This window comes from Vidua chalybeata, chromosome 14 (assembly GCF_026979565.1).
Source record: "Vidua chalybeata isolate OUT-0048 chromosome 14, bVidCha1 merged haplotype, whole genome shotgun sequence".
Classification (NCBI taxonomy): Eukaryota; Metazoa; Chordata; class Aves; order Passeriformes; family Viduidae; genus Vidua; species Vidua chalybeata.
Window position 1 is genome coordinate 13,667,398 of NC_071543.1, and position 10,565 is coordinate 13,677,962.

Consider the following 10,565-nt stretch of genomic DNA (forward strand, 5'->3'; position numbering starts at 1 on the left):
ACTCCATGGCAAATAGCCCCAAACTAGGAAAAATCTAATGTTTTAGTTGTTATCATGGTTTCTGTGCCCTGATAGAGGTTACAAATGCCACGTACCAGGACAGACACCAGGGCACTTAAGAACAACATTTTAAAATGGATTATTAATTTGAATTAGGAAAAAATAGATAATTTGGAAAATGTAAGTGTTCTTATCATTGGAACACACAGGATGACCGCAGGTATTTATTGAACTGCACCAGGCTGTTAAACCCCAGACTGACAATAAAAGTGAGTTCATGGCTCCTCATGTCAGCCTGGGACCTTTTTACTCAGAAGCAGAATTTGGAGTCTGGCAAGAGGCACATTCTCTATGTCCCACGTCCCTCCCATGTGTTCCCCATCCTGTAGCTGCTCCCCTGCCTTAGTGCTTGCATGGCCTGGCCACAGCATGGACGTGGACAGGGAGAGCAGAGCCATGGACAGGGGAAGGAGATCATGCAGGTGACTGGAAACAAAACCCCACCCTTTATATATATATATATATATATATATATATATATATATATATATATATATATGTATATATATATATATATATGTATATATGTGTATGTGTATATGTATATGTATATGTATATGTATATGTATATGTATATGTATATGTATATGTATATGTATATGTAAGGAATAAGTGACACATGGAATGCAAAATGAGAAAGATTATACTATCTGGTTTAAAAATATGTTGCCTAAAGTCTTTGAAATCTAAATTTTCTTCTGTGTCAGCATCTGTCAAGAGGAACCCAGCCATGAGAAAAACACTTATCAAAAAACAAGCGCGGAAACTCCACCAGGAGCCTTTCCGCAAAGATTCGGGCCGGGATAGGTTTGTGAGGATGGTTTTCCCTCTTTCCCGTTAAGGCAGTGCCGGGGACTCTGCAAGCACGGATGCTCCGTGCCCGCTCGCCACTGTGGTGGGCGCTGCCCTCCGCCCCGGCCCCGCGGCCCCTCTGGGTACCTGGGTACCGTGGCACCGGCACCGGCGGGTGCGTGTGCGCGCAGGGAACCGCGGCACTGATTAACGCCGGTAACGACTGCCGGGGCCCCGCCCGCGCCGATTTATGAATGGAGCAGCCCCGCCCCCCGAGCCCCGCCCTGAGCGGCGGCCCCGGCCCCGGCCCCGCCGGCCGCACGTGCGGGCGGGCCGGGGGTGCGCGGTGAGAGGGTGCGGGGTGAGAGCGGTGCGGGGTGAGAGGGTACGGGGTGCGCGGTGAGAGGGTGCGGGGTGAGAGCGGTGCGGGGTGAGAGGGTACGGGGTGCGCGGTGAGAGGGTGCGGGGTGAGAGCGGTGCGGGGTGCGGGGTGAGAGGGTACGGGGTGAGAGCGGTGCGGGGTGAGAGGGTACGGGGTGCGTGGTGAGAGGGTGCGGGGTGAGAGGGTGCGGGGTGAGAGGGTACGGGATGCACGGTGAGAGGGTGCGGGGTGAGAGGGTGCGGGGTGAGAGCGGTGCGGAGTGCGGGGTTAGAGGGTGCGGGGTGAGAGGGTGCGGGGTGAGAGGGTGCGGGGTGAGAGGGTGCGAGGTGCGCTGTGAGAGGGTGCGGGGTGCGCGGTGAGAGGGTGCGGGGTGCGCGGTGAGGGGGTGCGGGGTGAGAGCGGTGTGCAAGTTGCGCGGGGTGTGTGCGGTGCAGGGGTGCGGTGCAGAAGGTGTGCGGCGTGCGGCGGTGAGTGCAGAGCGTGCGGTGCGGGCAGTGTGCGGTGCGGGGTGTGTTGAGAGTGGCGGGTGTGCGGTGCGGGGTGTCCAGCGCAGGAGCCGGAGGAGCTGCTGCTGCCCCTTGGGACCGGGCGCCGTCAGGAACAAAAACGGCCGGGCAGTGCGAGGTAAGTGAGAGGGGGTAAGGGTAGGAGTTAGGGAGAGGGGTAAGGGTGGGGAGTTTGGTTTCTCTGGGGTGTAATCATGCTGCAATGTATTCAGTGTCACATACAGACCTATCTGATCCAGGAAGTGAAGCGTTGGTTGCTGTTCAGAATTCAGATCGTTGTTGGAAAGACATCTTTGGATTTGTTTAGAGAGGAAGGTGAATGTTTCTGCATTGGGAAGAAATTCCTGCGACAGCAGCACGGGATGGCCAGGCAGCCTGCTTGAGCCCAGAGCTCACCTGTGAAGTTCTTGCTCTTCTTGCTATGTGAGTGTGTGGTCCCAAACCAGCCTCTTTCCGACACACCACTGCTGCTGCTCCCCAGCAGGGAAGACTGGGGTCGACCCACCATGCCTCGCTCGCTGCTTCAGCCATACAGGTCACAGGTGACAGGGTTTCTTGAGTTTGACCACTACTCTTCCCTGGCCAAACTCATGTCCATCTACCACGCAACTAACAGGAGCATCTTCAACTGGACAGAGAGCCGCATTGTTGAGTGGGAGAAATTTGCTGAGCTGGCTAAATATGAGCCAGAATCCCAGAAACCAACAGTGAAAGTGCTCCTAATCGTGGCGTACTCAGTCATTATCGTCATGTCTCTCTTTGGGAACATGCTGGTGTGCCATGTGGTGCTGAAGAACAAGAGGATGCACTCAGCCACCAGCCTCTTCATCGTCAACCTGGCAGTGTCAGACATCATGATCACACTGCTCAACACACCTTTCACCTTGGTAAGTAGCTGGTCGTGCTGTCCCCACAACCAGGAGAGGAGTCTCCCACCCACCAGAACTCTGCCTGGTGGTCATAGGCTTTCTGTGCACTCTCTCCTAGGGCTGAGGTGGGAACCCAACACCACCAAGTCTAACTGATAACTCTACCAGGCAAGTAAAACACTGTTCAGCAACCTGTGGGCTCTCTGTTACTCTGTTAGACTCTGTAACTCCTAGAAACTCCAAAGTCTATCACAATGTGTGCTACCAAACCCCACCAAGAGCTTCTTGAGGAATGAGAACAAGTTCCTGTGTTTTTAATGTTCACGCAGGAGAGCACTAGAGAGTCCCTTAGTGGGTCAGGACAGTCTGAATGCCAGTCATTCTGGGTGACTGGAAGAAAGTTGTCAAACTTTTCGGAGATGACAGCTGGATAAAGGCTTCAATGAAAACTCTCCAAATCTGACAGTGGGGTTGATATCAAACCTTGGTCCACTTTTTCCAAATATAGTTGTTAACATAATAAAAAGTTTTTACCACTGTTCACAGTGTCTGCAGAACAGGCCAGGAGGGCTGTGGCATCACCACTTTATAATCAGTGGGCTTTGACCCTATAAACTCTTCTGTAAAGGTGTTTCAGAGACCAGGATAGCTGATCTTTCTAGGTGATCTTTTTCAGGTGAAGCTGCCCAACCAGCCAGAACCCCTGAGCCAGCTCAGGTTCCAGCCACGGGACTTGTTGGAAAACAAACCAAATCCCTATGGATTTGTTTTCAGCACATTTTCTGGCTGACGAGCTGTTGTTTCCCCTCAGGTGCGGTTTGTGAACAGCACGTGGATTTTTGGAAAGGCCATGTGCCACATCAGCCGCTTTGTGCAGTACTGCTCCCTCCACGTCTCCACGCTGACCCTCACGGCCATCGCTCTCGACAGGCACCAGGTGACAATGCCTGCCCCTCTTCCTTCCAAGGCTCTGCGAGGAGACTTGAGCTATGAGGAGTTTTCACCCGTGTTTGTCCATGGCCATGACAAATGCTGGCTCTGTGTCCAGTGCAGGGCAGCAAGGAGAGCCCAGGCCATGTACTTGTCCCTAGCAATCACTCCCCTTTCATGTGCTATTGTCAAATAGCAAGTTCCAGACTATCAGATTTTTATCAGCTTAAAGATCTAACAAAGAAAATTTCATGAAAGGTGAATTTCTGCCTCAGCAGAGGGGAGGAAAGCTCAGCTTCACAGGCCCAGCTAGAACAAGAGACATTTCTTACATAGTTCATATAGAATAAAAAACATACCCTTGAGGGAAGACACTTGGGTACATATCAGAAGATATCTTCTATCAGAAGACTTTTTCTTTTTTTGTTTGCTTGTTTGTTTTGTTTTTTTTTTTGTTTTACCTAATGTAACCTCCATCTTAAGGAAAATGGTTCTCACATAACAAGATTGAGGATAAAGTTTGAAAGCTCTTCTGAGCAGACTGAGAAGTTCAATATTTCCCATTTTCCAGGTCACTCTAATGAACGGGACATTTCCCTAATCACGGCTGTCATTTTCCTATCATTAGCTGTGTTAGGTTATGTCACAAACTGCCCACTCCTGTTGTGGGCTGTGAGGGCTTTTGCTTCCTATGGGAGAAGAGTCATGATGGAATCTCTATTGCAGGTCATCCTGAACCCGCTGAAGCAGAGGATGTCCCTGACAAAGGGAGCTCTGAGCATCTCCGTTATCTGGCTGATGGCAACCTGTTTCTCCCTGCCCCATGCTGTCTATCAAAAGCTTTTCCAGTACAACTACAGGTGAGTGATCTCCCCTTCCCAGTGAGTGTGTGGAGCTCTGGCAGCCCTTGTGCAGTGCCACTTGCTCAGCAGGGAGGGCACCTGAGTGTCCCAGGCACGGGATGGGTGATGTGGGATGAGAGGGAGTTGGTGCATGGGTACCCAGCAGAGGCTGAGGCTGTGGAAGAGCTGCCTGGCCTGTGCTCTGCCTGGCCTGCTGTCCAGGGTTTGCTCTCACCACCTCCTGCGTGCCCAGACGAGGCTCTGGCTCTCAGTCCCAGGCACAGCCTGGCTGGGGCACAGCTGTTGGCAACACACACCTCCTCCAGTGCCACAGCCTTGCCAGGAGAGGCTCTGTCCCAAGAAAGTAATTTTCTCCTGAGGGACTTTCCTCTTCCCTCCTTTTGCCTGCTCAGCTCCCCAGACCCAGCAAGACCAAGCCCATCCAACTCGCCCAGGCAGGGAGGAGAGAGTCAAACTGCAGTTTCAAAAAGAAAGAAAATAAACTTCCTGTTGGGAATACCTGTGCTGACATCACCAAGGCTCTGCAGGGAGCAGGAGCAGGGGACCACCCTGGTTTGTCAGCAGGGCTACTGATCTCTCTTCCCCAGGATTTCATACTTTGAGTCTCAGGTTTTGGCATCCCTGTATTTCATGTGGATTTACAAAGCAGGACTAACCTTCCCTGAAGCTTGAAGTTCCTCTGTCCAACGTTACACTAATGAGAAAAACATAGAGAACATACGTTCTTCATGAAGCAGGGCTGTGGGGGACCAGTGTGGGGCAGGTGAGGGACCAGTGCTTTGGCAGGAGCTGGAGCTCTCCTGGTGTGCCATGGTGCCTGTCTTCAGGAAAGGGAACTAACTCTTTGCTTGGCTGAACATAATGACAGCAGATGAAGTGAAATTTCACATCAGTGTAATGACTGAAATACCAGGAAAAAAAGAAGGTTCTAATGCAGAGGGAAAGAAAGAAAAAGAAAAAAAGATTAAAAGCAGAACCTTATCTCCCCACGAAAGGCCCAACAATAGCACTTGTCTCTGCTTTTCTCCCTCTGCGAGGGAGAAATACAAAACCCAAACTCTGTGTTTCTTTTATCTTTACAGTCCTTTCCTCTGTGGTACCCAGCCTGTTCTGTCCCCCGTGTCCCCACCAGCCCGTGGCATTGCTGTGACCTCTCTTGTCTAGAAAACAGTCTGTAACAGTACCCAAGTGGGATTTTTGTGGCAGGTGTCACGCTGCTGGTGCTGCCCTTCGCAGGAATGCCAGCCTTGAGGCCAAGGGGATAATCTTACCATGACCTGTATTTCCAGGCTGAGATCAGCATCCCAGGGAGTGGGGCAAGGAGACACTGACAGGCAGCAGGAATGAGATTTCTATTGTAGACATTGACCTTCTGTATAGAGGACAAATCTAATTTCCTGCAGCCCAGCCAGATCCCTCCTGTTGATGAGGCAGGAGAGCGTGAGTGCCTGCATAGGCTGTCACTGCTTTTGGTGCCAAAGGGGCTGCAAGAGCTGGAAGTGGGATGGGGGCTTCACAGCCCTCCCCTGCCTGTGCTTGTGCCTGATGTGCCTGACATAGCCAGGGGATATCATACCTCTAACTGTGCAGACTGTAAACACAGGGCAGGGTTACTCCGTGCTTGTGTTGCTCCGCAGCTGTGCTTGGGGATTAGGGAACAAATTGCTCATGAATGAACGAACCCTACGATCTGTTTCGGGGCACCTGTCTCTGCTCATCCTTTGGCATGGCCAGAGGAAACCGAGCCCTGTGTTGGCACGAGGCAGCTCAGCAATATAAGGACTTCCAGGACATGCTATTCCTGTCCCAGCTTTCCATTGAAAAAAAAAAAAATCACAGTTGTAATATTGCTTGTAATAGCTCCTGCAGGGCCACGGCTCCTGAGATTGCTACCAGGGAGTGGTTAGGGTTCTGGGATGGGAAACAGGGACTCCACCAACATCCATCTCTGGCTGCACTACACAGCAGCCATCTGAGTCCCTGGTCATATCAGAATTCACCAAACACTGTCCTGTCAGGTTTCCTGTGCCGGTGGTGAGGTCCCCCAGATCCAGGGGAGGCAAAGTCAAGACTGCAGTTCAAAAAAGATGATTCTCCCTTCTGCGTCAGTTCCCGTCTCGAGTGGCATCTCCGGGTCCTCCGCACTCGGTGGATCCATTGTCACTCCTCTGACCTCATCCCCTGCTCCAGCTGCCTGTTCTCAGCAATCTCCTATTTGTGGCACAAAAGGCAGCTCCAGCAGTTGAAAACAGGATATTAAAGATACTAATCAATACTGCAGTGAATAGTACAGCTTGATGGGAGCTAAAATCTGTGCTGAATAGAGAAGAAGCGAGGACAAGGGATGACGAGAGAAGAGTAAAATGGAATAAGAGAAAGAAAGAGAGAGGGGAAAGGAAAGAAAAGGAGAAAACATCCACTGTAAATAAATTCCATTACACCAGCTGCAGGGTGTGGAGGGGATATGTGATGCAGTGAGGGAGTGAGAGCCACTGCTGGCCAGGCAGTGGGAACACACCCGGATCCTGGGGCTGGATGGGATGGGACAGGTGTTAAAATGAGCTGTTGTGTATGGTTACACTCAGTTCTTTTGTTAGCTAATTGTCATTGGTTCAACTGGAGCCAAGTGAATAATCATCACACCAGTTTTAAGAGGTAGCAGGAAGGTTGTAGGAGCTGATGGCAAGGGAATGGTGGCTAGGGAGGGGAGGTGGGTTGGTCAGTCATGCCTATAAGGCTTTCTAAAAGCCTCCAGCCCTCCCCTCCAGAACAGCTTTGGCTTAGAGCTGCTGCAGTGGCTCTGGCTGAGGGAACCTGTTCTGGGGGCTATGGCAGGGCAAGGGGTCCTTGCTGCTGGGGGACACAGCAGGATGGCTGCTCCCATGGAGGGCAGGGGCTACAGGTCCAGCCTGAGAGAGACATGCCAGAGCTGTGGCTCTGTGTCCTCCCTCTGCCCACACTACACCTCTGAGCAGGTGGCTGTGGGCAGCGTGAGACCCCCACTGTGGTTTGCTGAGCCAGCAGCACCCATGGGACAGCAACGGCCACATGCCATATCTGTATTTCCTGTTTTCAAGGGAAGCCACTGTCCGGAGTCTGTGCCTCCCTGACTTCCCCGAGCCCGCAGAGCTGGTCTGGAAGTATCTGGACCTGTCTACCTTTCTCCTTCTTTACCTCCTGCCTCTGCTGATCATCACCGTCACCTACACGCGTCTGGCCAAGAAGCTGTGGCTCCGCAATGCCATCGGGGACGTCACCACGCAGCAGTATGTCACCCACCACAGGAACAAGAAGAAGAGCATCAAGATGCTGATGCTGGTGGTGGTGGTCTTTGCAGTCTGCTGGTTCCCCCTGAACTGCTACGTGGTGCTCATCTCCAGTCTGGGCATCAAGACAAAGAACTCGCTCTATTTCGCCCTGCACTGGTTTGCCATGAGCAGCACCTGCTACAACCCCTTCATCTACTGCTGGCTGAACGAGAGCTTCCGCGCGGGGCTCCGCTCCCTGCTCTGCATCTGCCACAAGGTGCCACAGCCTCGGGACCAGGCACTGCCACCCAGGGCCATGTCCTGCCGCGAGGCGTGGCTGGAGCCGGCCAGGTGCAGGAAGGGACCTCCCTCCCAGGCCAGCTGCTCCACCAGGAACCTCCCAACAGCCAACACGGACCTGTGAGCCACGGGACTAAGGGGAGTGACCTGGTTGTGGGAGTTACCTGCCTGTGGGAGGCATCAAAGGGCATCTCCCAGTCTCTCAGGAGCCAGCATTGCTGCTCTGTTGTTTTACTGCTGATTTTTGGCATGTCTTACTATAGCCCCTCCTCTGCTTGGCATAGTGGGCACACAGCTTCTCCAGCACCCTACCAGTAAAACCCATGCTGCAGCTGGCCCAGGGGGCAGGCGTATGTACAGGGGACATGGAGCTTCTCAGACATCGTGATCTGCTTTCAGGTTTTCTCATTTGTTGCTATCAGAGGGAGCGGACCCAGGTTTCTGTCCCTGGCCTGTAACACGTGGGGCTCTGCACAGCAGCAGAAACAGATCTGTGATGACAGGTGTTTGAAGGAGAGACTTGGACATGCAGATGAACTCCATCCACAGGGAGCCTCACCAGTTAGTGTACAGCAAAGCCTCCAACAGAGGTAAGGATTGTTGATAGTGATTTTGCTCTCAGATTCGGCCGCTGCTCCTGCCCTGTCTCTGTCCCACCCACAGCAGCTGGAAGCCAGCCCCAGACAGGGGGGGCAGGGATGCACCCCAGGAGCCATGGCTGTAGGCTCAGATGGCACAATGACAGATTAATGTAGTCCACTGAGAAGTTCTTTTTATTATAAATATATTAATTCAGTAAAGAGAGCTACACTGGCACTTTATAAAAGGCCAGAGAATATTTCATCAGGGCTGTAGCATTCACTCACTGAAGAATAGAATCATTCTGCATTGTTACTAGTTGCTGTAAGAGTCTCACTCAAACAACAGGAGGGCAAGAAAGGGCTGGAAGGAAGGTCCTGTGAGGAGCAGCCAAGGACTCTGGGGCTAGTTGGTGCAAACCAGGTGATGGATTTCAGCAGCCCAAGGACAGCTGTGTCAGCTGGGGGGCTCCTGGTCTGCCCTGGTCATAGGCCAGACAGATCTTCTGCCCAGAGAGGCAGTGGCAGGGCTGGGTGGCCTGAGGGAATAAGGACATATTCCCACCACCTTCCCAGGGGACAATAAGCCAGACCAAAGAAAGGAAACTAAGGACTGATTTTTTTTTTTTCTTTAATTTTCTATTTGTGCAGTGGGAAGGAAAAGGACAGAAAGGAGGGGGGTCCTTGCTTCAGGCCACTTGACCTTGGGTGTGCACTGCAGTGCCTGCACCAGAAGAAAACAGCAGAACACGAGGAGTGGCAGCAGGAATGGGTGAACACTTCGTCCCTGAGGCACTTTGCTTGGAGCTCACAGTTATTGAACATGGGAATTCAAAGCTCTCTATGCTGGTTGCCAGTACTGTCCTCCCTCATTGTACAGAAGGGTTTGTTTTCAGTGAAAAAGCATCACTGTGAGTTTCTCAAAATGTTAAAATAATCTCTAATTAATAAGCATCACCTCATTTAAATAGTAAAAGAAGCTATCATTTGTTTTTTTACTGTTCCTCGCTCCTCACTAGCTTTTGGTGAGCAGCTCTCACCAAATGTATTGTCTTTGATACTTATTAGGTTTGTTTTCCTTCCTTTCTTTTTTTAAAATGGCTGAATAACCTTTTTCTGGAGGAGTCCAAGCCCTTACTCCAAAGAAGGGGTCTCTCCACACTCCCTTGATCTTCTGCTAATCCCTGTAGTTAGCTATCTCTTGCTGTCAGGAATAACCTGGCTGGTTTTCCTTGGATCTGTCAATTGCAGCATCTCCTTGTTGCTGAATTTTTCTCCCCTAAATGGGCAGGATGTAAGAGCTGACTGTATCGAATCTCCGTAATGGCTCAGCTATCTGGACTGATAATTATCAATGCCTGAGTGAGATTCAGAGCCTCAAGGCTCCTGTATCACTTGAGGATGCCCTAACTCCCAGCAGCTCTCAGGCAAACACAGAATGCACAATATATATATATAAAAAAGTATAACTGAGCATCGTTTGACCAGGGCATGGACAGTGCCTGGGGGGCAGGAGGCTGCATCTCTGCTGGACTCCAAGCCAGGCTCTGCAAAAGGGAATCTGTGAAATTCGGCTTCTGCTGGGTCTGAGTCAACTCAGCACGTAAATAGATGCTTAGATTCCTTATAAACATTCCTTAATCTGTCTCCAGTCCCGCCGGCCACCTGTGGAAATGGCTTCCTGGGCAGCGCCAGGATCCGAGGGAGAGCTCCCAGAGACAGGAGCAAGGCTGCGCTCCGCTCCCGGCCGGACAGGGCTGGTGCGGCAGCAGCAGCGCGGTTTGCTCCCTCAGACACGAGGCTGGGACCCGACAGGAGTGAGGGGTGGGAGGAGAACACGCCGGGAAGCCTCTGCCATGAGGAGACCCCTCCTTGTTCCTGTGTGTGGACCGAGCGCTCACCCGGTGCCCTCGGTGGCTGCAGCGCGGCTCTCTCGGCAGGCAAAGCCCCCCGGCAGGCAGAACCGCGAGGGAGAGTTTGGAGGGCAAATTATTGAAACACTGAGTCACCACAAGTCTACACCCGGGAAACTATTTG

General features: G+C 52.0%; 1 protein-coding gene across 4 annotated transcripts; it reads left to right on the forward strand.

Annotated features, from left to right (window-relative positions):
* The first annotated feature begins 1,141 nt into the window (after window positions 1-1,141).
* Window positions 1,142-9,484, forward strand: LOC128795173 (G-protein coupled receptor 83-like). Of its 4 annotated transcripts, none has more exons than XM_053955736.1 (7): window positions 1,142-1,213; window positions 1,788-1,858; window positions 1,953-2,627; window positions 3,421-3,546; window positions 4,266-4,399; window positions 7,480-8,540; window positions 9,180-9,484. In XM_053955736.1, exons 3-6 carry the CDS (start codon window positions 2,247-2,249, stop codon window positions 8,072-8,074), a joined length of 1,236 nt encoding a protein of 411 aa, XP_053811711.1. In that variant the 5' UTR covers window positions 1,142-1,213; window positions 1,788-1,858; window positions 1,953-2,246; the 3' UTR covers window positions 8,075-8,540; window positions 9,180-9,484. The 4 variants fall into 4 exon arrangements, with proteins under 4 accessions (XP_053811711.1, XP_053811714.1, XP_053811713.1 ...); XM_053955739.1 differs by having other exon boundaries at window positions 1,980-2,627; XM_053955738.1 differs by having other exon boundaries at window positions 1,146-1,206.
* Window positions 9,485-10,565: the final 1,081 nt, after the last annotated feature.